At 40.9% G+C, this 20,775-nt stretch overlaps 1 protein-coding gene across 3 annotated transcripts in view; it reads right to left on the bottom strand.

The window, feature by feature from the left end:
• PEPD (peptidase D) overlaps positions 1 to 20,775 on the bottom strand; it is a 139,410-nt gene that overhangs the window by 47,005 nt on the left and 71,630 nt on the right. For all 3 annotated transcript variants that reach the window (XM_017826919.1, XM_017826918.1, XM_017826917.1), the window contains 2 exons: positions 13,245 to 13,313; positions 6,558 to 6,635 (listed from right to left, as the gene is read on the bottom strand). In XM_017826919.1, coding sequence (XP_017682408.1) covers positions 6,558 to 6,635; positions 13,245 to 13,313 — 147 coding nt within the window. The remainder of the gene's footprint in view (positions 1 to 6,557; positions 6,636 to 13,244; positions 13,314 to 20,775) is intronic.

Genomic DNA, 20,775 nt, shown 5'->3' with positions numbered 1-20,775 from the left:
CTTTTGATTATACAAAACTGTGTATTATGCTTTGAGATCAAAGAAGTAAAATTAGCAAATTTATTGAATTCTATTTTAGCTAATAAAAGGCTTAGCCTTCTGAATAACCATGAACAACTGAATCCAAGCCCTTGCAAAAACCAACTTCCTTTTGCAATATTCATCACAGATATTCTGAGTCGGAAGGGACACACGAGGATCATTCAGTCCAACTCCTGGCCCTGCACAGGCCCATCCCTAAGAGTCACCCCCTGTGCCCCAGAGCATCCTCCAAACCCTCCTGGAGCTCTGGCAGCCTTGGGGCTGTGCCCACTGCCCTGGGGAGCCTGGGCAGTGCCCAACCAGCCTCTGGGGGAAGAATCTTTGCCTGAGATCCAACCTAAACCTCTCCTTCACACACCTGGGAGTGACCAGCCACTTCAGGAAGCCTGAACACTCTTCTTTGTCTCTTTTGAGTCACTGAAAACAAAAAGCCCCTCACACTGAGCATGTTCCCTCTCTGCTTCAGCCAGAACAACCTTTCACAACTACCTGTACTTGCAGCCAAGAAAAACTCCCTATGATGAACAAAGCTCCTGAAACGACAAGGTGAGGAGTGCTAGAAGTTAAATAAGATCTTTTGAGAGCACCAGAAGTAGTAATAATAATAACAATAACAACAACAATAATAACAATAATTATGATGATGATGATGATGATGAAAATAAAATATTAAAAGCTATATACAAGTGCCAAATGGAAGGAAACAAGCCCAAGCTGGACACACCTTGAGCAAAAAGCACACACGTGAAGGCAGTGCTCCCAGAAGGCTGCTGTGCCTTTGCTCTGGCAAATCCACTATGTTACCAATGTTCCAACTTGGGACAAACCTCATCTCCTTCAGAGAGTGCTTATTTTAGTGCCCCCTGCCGTCAGTATTGTTCTGATGCTTTAACTTTGCATCGGGATATTAAGGACAAAAATAAAAACAAAAATAGTCCTCAGAGTTAAACTACTCTGCTCTTTTTGCAATACTAGACAGCTTTCCATATCCCCAGCTCTACCATTTGACTAGGGAAATAACAGTGCTTGTCGATACAGCCAAGACACATTTAAACCATTTAATGCTAGCATTGTACTTTTTATGACAAATGTGTTTGGCTTTGTGACACTAACAAAACCTTCCCAGTGCTTAAATTCTGGTACTTGAATGCAACAAAAATCTTTTTCACTTGTTTTACTGTCATCCATGGCAATGATGGCATTTCATGGAAACAGCAGCAAGCTTTTGCAGCGGGAGACATTCTGTTTCCCCAAGGATACTGAACTCTGCCCAACGCTTTCACTGAAATCAATAAATTATTTCAATGAAATAAGTAATCAATAAGTAATTATGAGAGTGTTAAAAGAACCAGTCAAATAAAATGAAAGACATTATCTGATGATGCAACCTGCTTCCATTTAAACTTTTAAAGCTAGTTGTATTTTGTAAATAATAGATAGTCCCATTGTGAATATGAGGTTAATGGTCTCTCTCTGAGGTCTGCTGCACTTCACAAGCAGTTGATACTGTACTCCCCTTATTTATGCTTTCACCTAAGCCTTCTGAATAAACTACACTCTGGCCCTTGCTCCAGGGAGGACCAGTGGCCCCCTGCTACCAGCCAGTGCTGGGCACAGGTGACTGTACCAGAGTGCCCAACTTCCTCAGGGTGTGCAGAGCAGACCCAGCACAGCCTCGGGGTCCCCTGGTCATCAACGCTGTGACTTGGGAGGACATTTCAAAACATTAAAAAATGCTGAGTTAAAAATGCTGTCTATTCAGCAGAATGGACAATTCTTTTCATTACTTTCAAAAAAGCCAAAATGTCACTAAATGCTTGAAGTTCAGTGAACCTGCCAATGCAAGCTGCTTACTAATGCTGAATTTTCACGGAGATACATTTGTCAGATGCCATAAAAAGACCAAGACCTGCAACTCGTGACACCTGCAGAAAACCTCCTGAGGTAACAGCCAGATCTACTTCAGTTACATCTGGGGTCAGGCTGATTTTCCCACATTTCTGTTATTTAAGTGTGAGCCTCATCATGAAGAATCAATCCTTATTTTAAGATCATAGAAGCATTTTCCATTTGCCAAATGTTGCAGGAGCCCTGCTGATCAACTGCAAAAGAACAATCAACTCCTGACATGCCTTTGGCAATGAACTACCATTTTAATGCCTTCTCAAAATCAAAACATAAAATATACACTTCGGGTTCGCACCTCTGATGGTTCCTAGAACAAAGCACCACAGAGGTGAGAAGAGATGTTTGCCTTGCCCCAGGCTTCCTCTGTTCCACACTGCTTTGATGTTCAGTTTTCTCCCTTCTCCTCTCTCCCCAGCCAGGGTGTGACTCCACACTGCAGCACTGCCAGGGCAGGGGCAGCACACAGAAGGGAGGACCCAAGGCAGTTTGCTTCCTTTATTTTTAAGGAAGCTTTCATTTTCTAGAAGGCAGGTGCTGATTTGCTGGGACCAATACTTTCCACAGAAGCACACTGGCTCTGACTGAAATTGCTCTGGATGTCATTTCCCAGGGTCAAGTCATTCAAGTCATAACTTCCAGCCAAAGTCAGAGATGGTTTAGAAGAGCTGAAAGCAGGTTTCCATCTCCCACAAGAGCTCTCTAACCATTGAACCAATAGCTTTCCACAGTGTGAACAAAAGCAAAACAGCTGCACAAGGAGAGCTCACGAGACACTTGCCCAGGGAGAACGAGCCTTGCAGGGGATGCCACTCCATGAGCAGGAGTCCTGTTTGCTCTTGGTTTGTGCACAGGAGGGAGTCAGACCTCTACTCCTTTAATTTATTTGGGGTTTTGTCTTCTTGAGTAGCCACTTTTAAATTCATTCTACTCCTCACCAAACTTTGAAAGACCTCTGGTTATCTGAAATGCTGGAGGTCTCTTGTGTACAGGGCAGGAAGTTGCAACCTACAAGTTCTTTTGCTTATGACTCCACTTTTCCTATCACCAAAGGCAGTTACAGCCTCAGTACAGAAACAGGAGGCCTCTTGGCACACAATTAGTAATGCAATACCTGAGACAATGCAGTGAACCTCAGCCCAGGGCTCAGTTTCAATCCAAGCTGTCACAGGTTTAAGATGACAGAAGAAAATCAGTATTTGTGCATTAGCCTGGCTGTAGGTCATCACTGCAGGCTGTGATTGGAAACATTCCAAGTAGAAGTTTAAATAAAAACTTAATACCAAGTGAAAGGGTCAAGTGCCCAGAACAGTGGTTTGCAGGGATGGTCAGCCTGCACGTTTATCTGGATGACCTTTCTGACCTTCCCCTTGCTTGGGAAAAGTGTTTGCTTCAGAGCACAGGGATCATTACAATTTAAATGTTCACCACACAGATGTTACAGCACATGAATCTTTTATATAAAACAATGACTTGTTGCTATTGCAATATTTACTTTTAATATTCATACCAGCTAAATGCATGTATCTATTGAACACCTAACCTTCTCCAGAAATATTGATTTCTTTCTATATCAATCATAGTGCTTTGTGCTAGTTAGCTATTTTAATATTTAATAGACTGAAAATGACAGCCCTGCTTAGCAAGACAGTCTGTATTAACAAGAACTGCCAGAAATTCTCTTGATAGTCCTTCTTTTGCACTGGGATCATTTAGTGCAGAAGCTGTACCTATAAAAAGTGTGGATATAATGCAACATCAGAGAGGCAATTCCATACCAGTTTCTTACAGAAGCAATAAACCCATTTGATATAGGTTAATTTTAAAAAATTAACATCATAAAACCAGGCTGTTCTAAACCTGCCACAGCTTCTGAAAAAGTCAGAATAAGAGTCTTAAAAAAAGATATAAAAATGCAACAGTACAAATATTTTGGCCTATGATCTCCTTTTGATACAACCAAATCTGTGTAACTTACATTTTTAAAAGAGCAAACAGTGCATGCACTCAAGCATTTCACAGAAGTAAAGCATTAGTCTTCCAAAAGTATTTTTTCTATTATTCAGGTGCTTTGTTGACTTATTAATGATGCTGCACTGCACTGCTTTGTACATAAAAAACCTGAGCAGTATATTTCTGTAAAAGTCTTGAATGTTATTAACATCTACTAAATAATGTTAAGAAAAAGACATGAAATTCTACTGAAGAATTTAATAAAAATCATACCAAGTACCCAATCTCCCAATTCTGCTACATACAAGTACATAAATTGTTAAATTAAATTTATGCCAAAATACTGGCAGGAAATAGAAATAACCCTTAAAACACTTCCACCTCTTTTTCACCAAAAGTAAAGCCTATTTTCTCCCTGTGCTCAGGGCTTCCTGAGATTATCCAACAGAGGGCTCCCCGTAGCTATTAAAAATCTTAATTGAAAGCCACATATATCACACACACACACAAATCAGCACACTGTGGTTTTAATGCCCTGCTCTGTATGCACACACACCCATCTACACCCAAATTAGACCTTGTAAAAGCACACAGTGAATCCACCCAGGCAGTGCCCTGGCATTATTTGTATGCTGATAGTGCAGCCACCTCCAGATTTTTTTTTTTTTCTTTTCCGAAGCACCATTTTTAACTGCAGAAAATTAGTGTATTTTTAAATTGTCTTTACAGAAATTAAATTACTTTTTCTTATTACTTTTTTATTTTCACTTGAGAAAAATACCAAGGAAACTGTGTGGAGCAGAGTGTGACTGTGTATCAGCCAGGGGGGAAGGCAGGGGCAGAGACTGAGGCCCGGGCAGGTGCTCATGCACACAGAGCAGCAGTTTGCTAAAACCAATCTACACCTGACAAACTCCATCTCATCAACACCACGGTGCAACTGGACCGTTTAAACAAGAGGTTATTTTAAACTGTATTAAATCTTGTTTTCTTTGTGGAGATGGTTACAAAGTGGGGTTGCTGCTCAGCAGCCTTGAAATGCTGAAGTGATCAATGCATTTGGTAGATGAGGCTTTCCTGACGTTCAGAGATATGAGGCTAATAAAACCCAAACATATTTCAAATTTTGCCAATACTGCAGGAAATAAGAGTTTGTGAAGAGTCTTGGATGTGCTCTCATGGTTTAGGAAGGACTACAGCCACCCACCAAACTGCCCTCAGACTGCAACTAAAAGGTTCCTACATATATCCTTCACCCTGAGGTCTCCCTCACCATTTAAAGGCCTTAATTTCAAATACAGGATATCATAATGCATCGTGGCCTATCTTCTCTCAATAACATATGCTGATGTTTCCTGTAGGCTACACACCTTATTTTTAAATTTAATTGAATGACACAGCTGATACAATATCATGGTGGTGTGTCCTGCCTGATCAAAAAAAACCTTACAGCATATTATCTACTCAAACACAACATAATCATAAATTAAAGCAATAAATTAACAGTAGTATTTGATGGGTTTAGTAAGCTATTAACCACAGATGAAGACAGTACATAAACTTTTGTACAAGAAGCCTTTTTAGAAGTTTTTACAGTATTATAAATAAAGTACCTATCTGTAATTCCACAAGTTCACTCTGTAGCACCTGCAGATGTGCCTAGAACATTACCCAATAAGTCATATTTTTTAACTTCTGAGATTCAATTTGTTTTCCATAATAGGTTTTGAGCTTATCACTGATAGTACTAATTTGCTTTTCTTCACACGTTTACATTCCACTGTGAAAACACACACCTACACCCTTTTTGCATGTGCTACAAAGGTAATCCAATACAAATCCTCCAAAACTAGTTCTGCATTTTTATAAATGCAGGCTTTTTGAACAACATCTTTAGAGGTGAAGCACAAAAGTTACAATCTGATATGTTCCACACCACACTAATAGGTGTGTCTTTCAATTTATGGCAATGTATTTGGTGCTTCCGTTCACCCTGCAGTGATACTGCAAAGCAGGTGGGCACGTAATGCAAGTAGAAAAAAACTTATGGTATTTTCAGCTGTATTATGGCAACAGTAAACCCTAAGCAAAATCTTTACAGAAATTTTTGGCGCAACACAGAACTAGAGGCACCCTGCCCTAACCTGGATTGAGATGAGTTCGATCTCTTCACACATTCCAAAGTCTACTTTCAGGTCAGGGTGCCTGGGTGCACACAAGCACTTGTGAGGTCTAATCCATCTTGCAATTTGATGCAATTCTCTAAAAGCAGTCAATGCTCTCATGATCCTCCACCCCACCATCAGAGCTGAGGTTTGGATTTGAGGTTCAAGGGCAAACTCAGGTGCCAAATTTTGCAACTACTCTTGTACTTAGAATACAGCCATTTCTTAAATTAAATTCTAAGTGCCTCTGGCCCAGAAGTGTTTTAAAACAGTATCTCCTTCACCCTTTCAACTGTAGATGCAGGTACACAGCACTTTTGGAGGAAACCAGACTAATTTGGCACACAGTGTTACATTCTGTTTTAAAGATTTCAACTTTGACCATTATGCAGCCATCATTTTACTAACTAGCTCCAAGAGTACATACAATTCCTGTATGGAAACAGCAGTAGTGAAACAGAAATATCAAACAAACTCAAACCCTTCACCTACCACAAGTCTCCATCTTCAATAGTCCTGTCGTTCGGGGCTCCGGCGTGGCCGTAGTGCAAAACAGACGAGTTCTCCCCACTGAGAGGCAGAAAGAAAATGCAGCACAGTTAGTGGGAGAAGAAACATTAACACACACATTCACACAGCATGAGAAGGAACACTGTAAACATCAGCATACTCATATAGGAAGCAGCCTGCGAGAGCTCTCCCAAGCCCTGCCCAGCCGCCAGTGCAGCAGAGCTGGGGATGGGGAGGAGCAGAAGGAACCTGGCACAGTTCAGCTGAATATTTCCCATCTCCATGACAGTGTAAAGGAAAGAATTATGCACAAGTAATCTTTCAACTTACACCCTTTTGTTACCATCTGGATTTTTTTAACTACTAAGTGATATTTGCCCCTATTTGAGGTTAAGTAGTCTGAGGGGTAAAACAAACTAACTTCTGCTGGAGTAAAATCTGGCATGTTTGAAACGCTCCAGGAATCAGTGGGACTGGAAAAATTGAGTTGTCCAGGGAAACAGCTCCAGTTTCCCTCTGGTGGTCTCTGCTGGAGTGGATACACTGCCTGCTGCTCGGGGAGCTTCCCAGCATACAATGTCAGCAGCAAGTAACAGGTACGAAAACTGTCACTCTTCTCTTACCTCTTATTAAAGAATCACATTACAAAGAAAAGACTTTTATTCCTGGAAATCTTTCAGAGTAAACTGCTGTTTCTCAAGAACAAAACAGCTCCAGAGAAGGATGGACCCTTGTTCTGTGGTTCTGAAGCTCTGTGATCCATTTGGTGACCTACATTTGCCCTGGGCATCCTCTCTTGTCTACTGATACTCCCCCAGGTCTATAAAATGTCAGTTAAAAGGCTGCTAAAGATCTCAGGCTCTACTTATTTTTCTTCTACTGGTCTCCTCAGATTGATGCTCTCACTTTTTCTCTTCAAAGAGCTAGAAGAAGTATATCACATCCAAAAATACATGTGTGGGGACAGGGTTACTGCAGGATCTCTCTGACCCCTCCAGCTGACTGGCCAGTTTGTACCTCAGCTTTCATCAAAACCAGATTGGTCACCCTGCTCAAATTTGATTCTTTTAAAGTTGTGATGGTGGAACAGCTTCACATCTCAGGTGACAGGAACCTGAGGCTCAGTTTCAGTGAATCTTTTGTTGTACCTGGAGTAAATGTGACATCCTGACACACTTCTCACATTAGACTTCTGATAAGTGCAATTACAAAAGCAGCAAGCATGCACTGTATCCAAACAGAGACTACCTTCAAGATACATTAAGTACTTGTGATCAATTGGGTATTTAACAGATCATCAATCATTCAGATATAGTAAACTCCATAAACAGTGATTGTGGAGTAGAAAGGAGTAAGTTTCTGCAGGCTCTCTCTCAATCTAAATGGCTGGATCATGTCCCTGGAAGTATTTAAAAAGTAGATGTGGCACCTGGGGACATGGTTTAGCATCAGACTCAGCAGTGCTGGGTTAATGGTTGGACTTGATGATCTTAGAATAATTCTATGTTGATATTTTGAAAACAATAAGTATTTATTGTTAATTTTTTTTTAGCATATAAGAATCACTGTGTAATAAAGCAGGGAAGGGTGATATTTTAGAATCATGGGAATGATTTTCTGAAACAAAGTATACTTCTTAAAATTATACACACTCCAAAGGGAAATATTAAAGTTGTTAAATCAAGAGTTAAAAACCCCCACAGAATTAGGAATTAAGACAAGGTTAATTTTGTGATGGTGGCCCAATGGCTTAAACACAGTTTCACAACTGGCTGGATGCTTCTTCCTTCCTAAACACTGGACTTGGGAACCTCTGTTGTTGTGCAGACAGCTAAAAATGGCCCCATAAAGCTTGAATACAGGATAAAGACAGACATGAGCTTCCTTCTGAGATGTACTGTCTCCTGGGCACTGCTGGAATAGTTTTCCACACCAGGACACTTCCAAAATTAGTTTGCTCTATGTGAAGAAAAAAATCTGCAATAGGGCAATGGAGTGCAATGGAAAGAAAAGGGCCTTCTGTGCCAGGCAACGTGTACAGTGGGAATTGTGTTCCCAGGCTCAGCTGTCTCCTTGCACATGCACCTGACAGCAGAGCAGTCTGCTCCCACCTCTGCCCTGGACTGGCAGCATCATTTCCTGCCTGAAGAACTGTTTCCCAGTGGGAGGGCTAAGATTCTGGGAGGCTGGCACCTGGAAACAACTGGAATGCTCCTGGTGCTATGCATGACACTGTTTGTGAACTCACGTGATCAGTGTTTAAGGAAAAATACAAAAAATAATTAAAACCCACCAAGAGCTGCCATGCCCACACAGACACTGCACAGCAGTCTGTCAGGATTTTAGCTGCAGATACTATTCCTTATCTCCCTCCAAAAGTGGGGATAAAGTAGGAGAAGGAAACAGCACATGCATATATTTATGATCAACTTTTAAAAAATTATCATGAAGCTTAAGGGCATGACTCCATGTTAATGTATTTGTAGACAGCTTGTTTATGTTGGTACCCTCGGTGTCATACACCACGCCAGTGCATAAATAAGTCATATACTCAACTCGAGGACTGTACAAACACTTTCAACAAAAGACACTGAAAACACAAAGATGAGGGACTTCTTTTGCACATTTTAATGTAAAGGTTTTAGTTTACAAAATATTTCTGTAAGGTTCAGCACCAACTGTGACGGGAGATGCGTGAAAAATCTGTTTTTCAGCACCGTTAGTGAAGCGTTAAGAGCCACAATCTTTCTTGGCATTTGAGGCTCCTTATCTGTCACGCACATCTTGGCTCTGTTGTGCACGTGGGATCAGAGCAGGGAGAGCACAGTTGGTCCTGGAGACCAGAAATGCACACCATGTGCACTGCAGGTTGGAGTGACTGCAGTGAGGAGGTCTCTGTGCCCTTGGGACTGGCTCGAGGCAGGTCCCCTGGGCTCAACACCCATTAGCAACCAAGGCACAGCAGACCTGCTCCTGAAAGCTCTCCCAGCTGTTTTTGACCCAAAACAAATCCAGCATGTGCGCTGCAGGACTGGTCCCTGGCTCTGAGCAGGCCCTGCAGCTGAGGATGAGTGGGACAGCTTGCCTCAGAAAAGCACTTCTGACCCAAACTAAAACACCTACAGCTGGCTCCTGCCAAGAGGTGCATGCCCAACCTCCCCCACAGGATGCACCTTCACCACCGCCCCAAGATGAAGGCAGGAAGATGCTTCAGGAGCAGTGCTACAGAAGAGATGTGTACCCACAAGATAAATGCTACAACTGGCCAGAAATTGTTCACATTGATTAAACAGAACTTTCAAGGTGGCTTCAAAACAATTTAAACAAAACCTCCAGCACCTGGCAAAGCAAAGGAGCCTTCCTGTAGAAGCTATTTATTTCTTTCCTAAGAAGCAACAATTGAAAGGTCTGGCATTAGAGTGCCAAGCTGGGGATTAAGATGAAGTGCTGTGAGGAGGTGAGGATCCCTGGCAGCTCTGCTGCCTTCCTTTTGGTCAGCAAAACCACCACAGGGGTGGTGGCAGGGGTGCCAGAGCTTGCCTTCAGGCAGCCAACCTGGAAAACCTTCCAAGAGGTTTCTGTCTATCAGTTTTTATTCCCTTAATGATTTGCCTCTAACTGGTGCCCAAGATGTGTTTGTTACAGAAAGAATTGCATGAGGCAGTGGAAAAGCTGCAAATTAACACCACCGAGAATGCAAACTGTAGGAAGAGATTCCCATTACCCCCAAGATACATTTTAGATCAGAAAGCACCCTGCAAACAAATTATTAGAAGAAGGAGAAGGAATGTCAGCAATATTTTAAGAACAGGACTATGCTGAGCATCAAGCATTACCAAAAGTGCAGCTATTAGCTCTACATAAAGAACATCCAATGAAAAACCAAGAGACCATTAACTAAAACCACAAACTACTTCCATCATGATTTAAATCATCATAGAACCAATCCAGAAGGAAGCCCTTCTCTCCACTTTTTCATCTAAGACATGAAATCTTACAAAGTCGTACTGAAATGAAAGAAAGAAAAACAGATTCAGTAAGTATCCTGATCTTCCTCAGACAGAGGAAGGCATTCTACTGCACAGTGTTATTCCCAATCACTGGTATCATCTGATGAGAGCTGTCATCTGCCCAGAGACATGTCAAGAAGACCTGAGCAAGCCTGAGCTGCTGCAGTACCAAGTAGCAGCTGACCACGGCTTCTGTGGTGGTTGCTGAGATATTGATGCCTCCACTTCCACCCAACTCCAGTTGGAATCTCTGGTTCCCAGTGGATGCCATCCACCACAGTGTCACCAGGACACACTGTGAATGGATTACCTTTGTCTTCCCATTTGTAAAAATGGTTACTTGGTACCCCAAGACACTGCAATGAATAATTCATTAGCCTTTGAACACTACTTGGAAGTCAACACTTGGTAGATGAGTGCTAAATATATCCAAGTATTCTTATCAAATGCCCCATTCTTCTTTAATTGCACTTGGGTGATGTCTGTGCTTCAAACCACTCCCAAGCTGACAGTGTGAAAATATCATCAACTACAGGACTAACCTGGCTGGGTGATGCCCTGTAATACTAAACAATGTGTGTGATTATTCTGAAAATAATAGTGAATACATAAAGCACACGTCCATTTACTATCTCCTCCAGAATATAACACTAGACAGGGACAGCAACAAATGCTGTCATCAAGTGACAGGTGATTTTATTTCTGCACAGAAATATTGTATTGATTACTCTAGATTTCCATCTTAGTGAGTATCTTTTTTAAAATGTGAATAACAAACTTCTACGTAAAAGATTATTCTCCTCTGTGGAAATTATTATCAGGCCTGTAATCTCAGAAGGAAAGATCCTGTCAAAATATGCCAGTTTTAAGTGTTCAGGAAAATACAAAACTCGGCATGAATAAAATAAAACATGACTACTCAAAAATCCTAATTGCAAAAGCTATTTTTAGTTGTAAATGTAGTTAAGTGAAATATTTACAATGCATGACATTTTCATGGTAATAAAAAATGTCTATTATTTCTGCCATTATTATGTTAATTGAATTCATTCATTTATTAGGATCTAGCTTAAAACTGCTAATATTCATTCTTACTTCCTCACTCAGAGTCAGAATACAAAAATTTACAGACAAAGGTCTTCATGTTCTACCTCATGTAATTTTCTTTTTTTAATCAAGTTTGTCTGCACTTTTAATTCCAGTGGCAGGATGCAATGCCAGCTCCCAACTACAACAGACTCACAATGTTGTTTGGATCTTGCATTCCATTCTCTGTTTTAAATCCTGCAGCGGTTCAGAGGCAGCTCTAACACCACTCCCCTGCCCTGCTAAGCCCCTCCAGAGGCAGCTCTAACACCACTCCCCTGCCCTGCTAAGCCCCTACAGTGTGGTGGGACAGGACACCCAGGAAGCTCCTGTCATCACCCACTTCTCAACTACTGTTGGAGCTTTTCTGCTCCTGGGCTCCCTGAGCCATGTAAGTCCTGAATTTGTCAGTCCTGTGGAGAGTTAGTCTGTTCCCAGGGGTCACAGGGACCTACCACACAGCACATTTTGGATATTTCTATAGGTTTAGCAAAGTTACCATAGGCTTTGACCACGTAGCACCTAAACCAGATCCCTCAGGTTCTGATCCACTCCAAGTGAATGTGAGGTCATTAAGGCTGTGAAAAATCATACCATCCCCACCTGTGCCAACAGCACAGAGATGGAGTCTCATTTCAGTGGGATGTAATTCTCAAGTTACATGACGGTACTTAAACCAGGAAACTTTTCTGACAATTTAGATACACAATTTCCATAAGACTGCTCATGCTCCTACCGCAATTTTCCATGTCAATTGGAAAATTGCATCTACAAATAAGCAACTGAATAAACAGAAAGAAGTGAAGGTGCTAATTTTCCTTATTATCTCCACAGCAATATAGCATTATTGACTTTAATGTAAAAATTACCTTTTGTAGTGTATGTGACTTCAGTGCAGGGCAAATGTTTCTCAGTAGCAGGAGAATGACAAGTGGAACATATATACCAACATATATGCTTCATCTAACTCTCATATATCTCTGATTAGATTAATTCCACTAAGTAAGATTAATCTCTGCACAAAGCACACAGCTGTTCTTCAGCATGTACCCTACACTGTTCTCTTGTGCATTTCTACAACTGCAGAGAGAACTTTTATACTACTTTCCTAAATACAATAACCTTCAACACTAGCTATTCAGCAAGAGAAAGAGAGCAAAAAATTTCCACATTCCAAAGAGATTATTTTAATTGTACCCTAACCTTTGAGACAAAGAATTTTGAGAATTATATTAAATACTTAAGGTGTATTTCAAAGAAAGTATTTTTGAGCAGCACAGAGTAGCTATTTAATAAAAAAGCCAATTGCAGCACAGATGTGAGCATAAACATGATCTTGGCAGCAGCAGCAGTCACTGGGGAATCTCTTGAGTGCAGCAGAATCTATGACCAAGTTCTTTCTTTAAGAGACAGTGCTATCCACTTCTCTTTGGCTTTTCCAGTGGAAACAGGTCAGAACCCACGCTGGTGGCACTTGCAAACACATTCCATGCCTAACAGGAACAATTTTTAAAATACCCCGTGGGACACTGACCACAAAGACTGGCCAGCTCGGTGCCAGGCCCCGACCTACCTGCCGCAGATGCAGGTGTAGGAGGTGTGGCGCATCCCTCCCCGCGTGTAGCAGTAGTGCTGGAACAGGCTGCCAAGACAGAAAGGCAGTAATTAATGATTTATACAAAATCACCACAAGACAGGGAGAAAAGTGAGCCCTGCTGGAGTCCAGCTGGGTTGGTGTAAATCCCCAGCTCCCCAGCGAGGCTCTCTGCCCGTTTCTGCTCAGCTGAACACTCCTATTCCCCCCATCCAGAGCTCAGCAGTCCTGCAGAGCAGCACGGGATTTCCACAGAGCCATTAAGCAACTCTGCAACACAGAAGAGGGGTTCAAGTGCAGCTCAGTAACTCCAAATGGCAACTGCTTTCCTTAACAACTCCATGCAGAAAGGGAAATCACTGTTGGCAAAGAGGAGTTCATCTGACCACAGAATGAACAGGAGGGTAACAGTTAAAATGCTGAAGCTGGCCAAACCCTCCAAAGTGGAATTGAAAAAACCACTTCTTGCTGTATTTCAGGTACACAATCACATCTGTGATCCTTATTTTCACTCCTGCTGCCTTCAGTCTGTGGCATGTAGATTTAGGAGAAGTGAAGTCCAACCAGCCCCTCACTGGGGAATGAGCTTACCAGACAGGACAAAGCTCTTCAAAATAATTTCAGCAAAAGCCCTCTCAATTTTACCACCTCACAGACACCCTCTGCTGAAAGCTGAATTAATATTTCCAAAGCCTGAACTGCTTCTGACTATGCTATTCACCCTCCTCCCCAGAGAAGCCAGCAGAGCTGTCCTATTATGTAAAACCAAGTCCTTCCCACCAGTGTCACAGGCCATGCTGGAACGGATGGTCTCATGTTTTCCTGTCTGTAGCACAACAGAGAAAACACAAGACTACTCGATTTGAGGTTGTGGTACCCAAATACCTCTATGGTCTTCCCCTGTCCAAAGAGGGGGGAAAAATTAACACAGATTCAATCCCAAGAGCAAGAAGATAATGTGGTAACACTAGGCTGAGTCTGCTCAGCCTATAAAGAAGAGTACAACACAGCACTGTCATCCTGCTGGAGGAGCTGTTTGGCCTTAAAAAGCATTAAAACATTTTCATCTTCACTGTCAAAGTCCCCTTCACATGAGGGCAGATGTGCCCAAAGCACAATTAATATAGGATTAGGTGCTTTAAGAGCTAACCATGTATCATGGATCCTTCTATTCTTTTTGAAATATCCTCTAGTTACAATCCAATTCCCTTTAATAAAACTGAATGCATTTCAAAACCTCATTTCTTGTAAAACTGAAATAATTTCATTAACACAGAGTGATAATGGTGCCATTCAAAGAATAGAGATGTTGTGATTTTGTCCTTCTGCAGCAGAAATCCACAGAACACAATTCAAATTCACAGGATATTAAAGGCATTAGATGCTTGTAAATCCAAACTGGATTTTAAAATGACACAAAATGACAGTATTTAAAGAGAAACAAAACAAAACATACAAGATAACCACACAGGAAAAAAGAAAAGCCTCCATTCAGAGACTCAGTAGGGAGATGCTGTTTACAGGATCTCTTTTCTGCTCAAAACACTGCGGTTTACAAGGCAGAAATAGTAGGTTTGTTTTGCCCCAGAAATGCATAATGGCAAAGAGTAGGTCGAATGCCTGAGAAGTTAAGTGTAAACTCTGACATGGTGAGAGCACAGCAGAGATATCACTAAATTGAGCTAATGAAATTTATCACCTCAACTGTCATTTGGTCTGACACAGACATTTTTTCACAAAAATGGACATTTTATATGGAAACATTTGCTTGCAAGCAAGGTCTACTCTGTAAGACACGACACCATGTACAAAGATTTTGCACAATAATTATACTGTTATATATATGTATGTATAAGAAGCAACTTTTAGTGTATTTTAAAGACCCTTCACTTTAAATGACTGAATAAACTGTGTCCTCTAAACAGCAACTTTCAGTAACCTTCTAAAGAGCTTTAAAAATGAAATAATGAAGGCTGTAAACATCTTTCCATCATCAGTGATGCAGGATAGCAGGGTTTATTTTTCCATATGACAACTGATCACATATTCATGGCTGCAATTAATATGAAACTATGCAGCTGAGTAATAGTATTCACCTTTTGGAGCACTCCCCGATTAGCAGTAAAAAGCAGCAAGTAAATTAAGACATGCTTCGTATAACCCAGCTGTTGCTTGAACTTTGTTTCTGTTTTCTAAAAAAGAAACCTGATTGTTTCATCAAACATTATGGACTTCCTTTTAAGCGTAAGAAAGAAGCAGTTATTGAAGAGACTGAACTGGTGATAGCACAGCTTTGCCAGGTGATGAGTTTTCTGCTAGTAAAACCACTCACATTACTTTTTTGAATTTACTTTTTTTGGGGTATGACTCATTACAAACGTTCATGCAGCTGAAATGAAAAAATCCAACATTTCCATTAGAGCGAGCCAACATCCTTGTATAATATGGCATAGACAAGTGAAGGCTTGGGTATCTCTTTCATGGCAAATGCTGGCTTTTCAAAGCTGAAAAGTGTATATATAGAATTAGAGAAGGTGCCAGCATTTCGTAGTTAAAGTCCTGGTTCCACTGAAGTTAATGAAGATTCTGCCACTGGACTTCATCACACCAGGATTACACTGACTACACTCTGTAAGAATCTTTATCCGAAAGCGCAACACAAAAGTATAAAGTCTGAGATAGCTGGATGGAATATAATTCAATCTGTCTCTCCACAGGCATTGCAAATATTGCATCTTGAGCTTTGCCTGGTCCTTTTGATTGGAGGGTATGTGTCTTCAGTCAGTTTTATGTTGGTGCTGGATGCTTTTCCGTGAGCTTTCAAAGCAACCAACAGAGACACAGAAGTTAAGCACCTCTTTCTCTCCTTTTTCCCATGGGTTTCAAAGCTCCCTGTCATGCTTTGTGCAGTGTTTCTCCAGAGGGTGTATGTGTTATTTACCATGCACGTGGGGCCTCGGTGGTGTCCACAAACCAACCACTGGTGTGTTGGCTCTCAGATGCTACCTTTAAATGCAGACATTGGCTAGTGCTGCATGGGCCTTGCACTGCTTTTGACACATCCTGCGTTTGGTGCTTTTTCTTTTTGCCAAAAGCTTCACTTTCTTTGACTGACAATATGTGGAGAATGAAGGTAGTTTTAAAGACCTCACTCTTTTCTCCATTAACTTAAAAAAAGGCAAGCATTAGCCACCACCAGCTCGGGTAAATCTGACACAAGTGCACCTGCCCCAGCCTTGCAAATCCACCAAGGTACCAGACAGTGTTATCCCCTGCTCTGAGTCTCAACTGCCTCACTGACTACAGTGACCTGAGAGAAGTCCCCTTTCAGAAACAACGGGTTCTTCATCATCACAAATAACAGAACAAGTATATCCTTGCTATGCTTCAGATCTTCTGGAGCACTGCACACATCCAAACAAAATTCCTGAATGCTTAAAAAACCTCAAGTTCAGAACAGCCCAAAAAGCCACTCAAGTAAAACCTTCTGTGAACAGTCTTTCTGACAAATTATCAAAAGCATTCTGGCAATGATGCTTGTGCCTCATGGTCATCCTTGGTCCAGTTTTTAGTGCTATCCAAAGCACACTGACAATGACAATCAGGTGTCTGCTATGACTGTAAAATAAGGTACTTTATTGCCAACAGCTTTCCAAACTTAAGTGAATTTGCAGAATAAAGGCACTTAAAGCAGGAGAGGTAGAACTATCTGTAATGATTGCTCTCACATTTTTTGCTTATTTTCAGGTCTTCCTTGTCACCAGAATACAACATATCCATACACACTCAGCACTGTTATTTTTATTTCCCAAAAGATGTACACAAATAATCTCTAATCTTAATTCTTGTCATCAGCTCTTTTTGACTTATAACAAGTATTTATAAGAAAACCACATTTTGCATTTCTCAGCTATTTAATCCTGAAACCAAGACACTTCTAGATCAAAAAGATTTAAATTCTAAATAAAAATCCAATGGAGCATTTTAACCTATATCTTACAAAACAGGTAAGAACTGCAATTACAAAAAAAAGTAGCAAGTATGGAGTTTAAGGGAGTTCTGGACAGAACCTGGAGGATTTTTTTATAGTTTCCTTTTTTTTTTTTTTTAATGGAATACAACTGGAAGATGTAGGTGAATATCTATTAGTTAGTTATCTGTGCACTGAATTACTTTTGAATTACAACTAGACTGTGTCATTATGCTTTTGTATGGTGTAAATATGAAGTGTAGCCATGAGATAGGCTAAAATCCAAACCTTTGTTAAAGGATTCATAGAAGGCCAAATATTCCAAAGCTGATCTCTGTTTATACCAGGACTAAAAGCCACTCTTTTGATCATCTGGACACACAAAAAAGCTATAAAGCCCAAATAACACAAAATTTCTAACCCACAGTAAATATAATTTGTCCACGATGCCTAAAGCATTTAAGATTAACATCAAACTAGGCTGGAAGAAACCTGCTCAGAGAAAAGCAGAGAAGGTGTCACTAACATCCTATCAGTGAATGCAGGAGCAAAGTGAGCAGGGCTTCCCTTAATCCCACACTAGACACTGTGAGGTTCCTAAATACAGTGTATTTTTCTTTGTTAACCTACTTACTCTGGTAATATAATTTATTTTCCGTGGGCAACTAGATGCTTAAAGGCTTAGCCTATCTAATCCTATTTTCATTTAGTTCACAACAGCACATTGCAGTATTGCCAAACAAGTCTGAAGTTGTTTTAATACAAAAACAAGCAAAAAAAAAAAGTCAGTACTTCATTGCAAAAGGGTAAAGAAGGAGAGTGGAGAAGAGTAGGAGGAATAATCCAAGTATTAATTAACAAATGATGGATTACAAACTTGCAGCAGAACAAGAAAAATAGCACTACGAGCAGATGAGCAAAGTTATTCTGCACCTTGGAGACAACATAATTAATGATTTATGAAAGCAATGTTATTATTTAAGTGCTCTACATGCCTGCAAATTGTTTAGAATGGAACTTACAGACCCATGAACAACAGGAAACAAAAACACTGATATGCACCAACTTCTCAAACTAACTGGTTGCACTACTTCTAATGAAACTTTTAGATTCAAACCACTGGCTGGGTTATTGTGCATGCTCAGGGAGCAGAGCTGCTGAAGCTTACTATCAACCAGAGACACTGAAAGTAACTACTTTGAAGCATCCCTATTGACAACTGTCCTAATTTCTATCATGCACAGGCAGAAATAACGTGTTATTTTTTTTAAATGTTGATCCTTCTGAATTCTAATGTCTAGATTCTGTTCTCATTTTTGCTGTTTTTTTTTTTAAACTACGTTATTTTTCTTTATGTGCAGCAAACTCTACAAAATAATAGAATCTTAGAAGAGAACAATGTTATTTGAGTTCAGCAGGAATAGAAGAACTGTAATTTTGGCAAGCAGGTATGGCACAGGAAACTGGCAGCACATTAATGTGAATAGAGCACAGAACATTTATGAAGAAAGGAAGAGCTGTGTAGAAGCAGCACAGAAGTAGGTGGGCTCACCTCTGTAATAAATAATTCCTGTTGGGACTTCTAAACGTTACTTTGCTGTACTAAAATGGATGACAAGCCAAAGCTCAGGGCAGGAACCCCAAAATGCAGCTACACTTTCAGATACAAAACAACACAAATGAGAAGGAATATCATTCCTTCAGGAAACAAAGTCCACCCAGGCAAAGCCATTAATGCTTCCTGGAAACCAGAGACACAGTAACAGAAAGTCCATAAATAATACAAAACTCGACACTGTCACATATGTCATATGTGATTTGCAATGACTGAAGGTAATTGATAATCTCAGTTCAAGAACAGAGAGTTTAGGTGAGGGGTAATTAGCATTTTAATTGTATAATTGGGAATTATAAATCACCTGTCATATGCAAAGAATAACTGAAGAGATTATATGACATTAGCTGATGTTTCATCTTTTTGGCTAAGCTACACAGGGTGGTGAATTTAGAGAATCTGGAATGGCATTTTCCTCACCCACACACAGGCACTTTCTTTTTGTTTTTTAATTTCTTCCTTTTAACTATTCCCCAGGAAGAAAATTTTCCCCCATCAATTTGCAAACCCAGAATTTTTGAATAATTTTGGGGTCAGAGAACTGACTCAGTCAGTGACTGACTCTATGATACTGCAGTAGTTTAAGAATACCTGTAGAATGATCTCCCCTTCTCCCTCCCAGACAGACTGGTGTGTCTTCTAACCAGTCTGTTTGAGTTTAAATGCATTTTTTTTCAGTATAAGGAAAGTGTAAGAGCTTTCACAGATGTGGTTTTAAGGAAGTGCATATACCCACTCTCAGTTGATTTGTCTTTCATCTGATTCTGTGCTGGTGCAACATTTCTCTACCTCACTCTGAAAATTCATCAAATTATGCATTTTCACAGAAGTTCAGCTAAGCCATTTCATTACAAATGTTCAAATGCAAACAATAATTATGTAAACCTATAACTCATACTCAGCTGCTGCTTCTCCAGAAGCTTGGCAAGACAATGGAATGGGTACCCTAGAGATAGCACAGTTACCAGACTGCTCTGTAAATACAGCTGTTCAGTAAGTCAACCCTTAAATTAACATTCAAGAAGCCTTTAAGAAAGTCTTCGAGTATGGTTGTCAAATTATTATTTTCCTGAAACTCTTTTAAACTCTACTCAGAAAAGTCACCTATTGTTTGTCAAAATTGTTTGACTCATCAGCATAAAACCCAGTTGATTTGTGGATTCAAATATTATGACTATTAAGGTATTGAAATCCTTAACTATCAATCCTGCTGAAACACAGTTAGTGTTTCACAGTAATTAAGCTGATTAAGGTAGTCATAATACAAAGGTTTAATATAAAGGTTTCACATCAATTCTGACAGACTTGTAAGCCAAGGTCTACCTCTCTTTCTGTTTTTCCCGTGTGCAGCTCAGTGGCAGAAGGTGTGTGCTCTCTCAGCAGAGGACATGCCTCTTCCAGAGCTGCTGAGTCTGTCAAGGGGCTGTGACAAGAACACAAACAAGGTTTACCCAAAGGATTGCACCAGAGCTCCAGCCGGTCCAAGAACCAGGAACTGATGGAAAAGCCTGACTAGTACAGGAGATTGCCATGGCTGGGATTCCAGCCATGGTTAGACCATTGCAAGGAGTGAAGCTGAACTGACTGAGAGGCTGGAGAGCAGAGCTGGGAAAGGGCCCTGGGGGTCCTGGTGGTGCCAGTTGTCCCTGAGTCAGCAGTGCCCTGGCAGCCAGGAGGGACATCCCTGTCCTGGGGCACCAGGGAGGGGATTGTCCCACCCTGCTCTGCCCTGGGGCGGCCTCACCTCAACATTGGGGCAGTTTGGGGGGACACAATGGAGGGAAGGGATTGAGCCATTGGAGAGTGTCCAAAGGAGGGACACAAGGATGGGGAAGGGCCTTGATCTGAAGCCGTGTGAGGACACTGAGGGCACTTGGTGTGTTCAGCTGGAGCAGAGGAGGCTGAGGGGAGACCTCAGTGCAGTT

This window comes from Lepidothrix coronata, unplaced genomic scaffold, assembly GCF_001604755.1.
Source record: "Lepidothrix coronata isolate B3197 unplaced genomic scaffold, Lepidothrix_coronata-1.0 Scaffold132, whole genome shotgun sequence".
Lineage (NCBI taxonomy): Eukaryota > Metazoa > Chordata > Aves > Passeriformes > Pipridae > Lepidothrix > Lepidothrix coronata.
The sequence above is the reverse complement of the archived record's forward strand: the minus strand, read 5'-3'. Positions and strand labels throughout refer to the sequence as shown.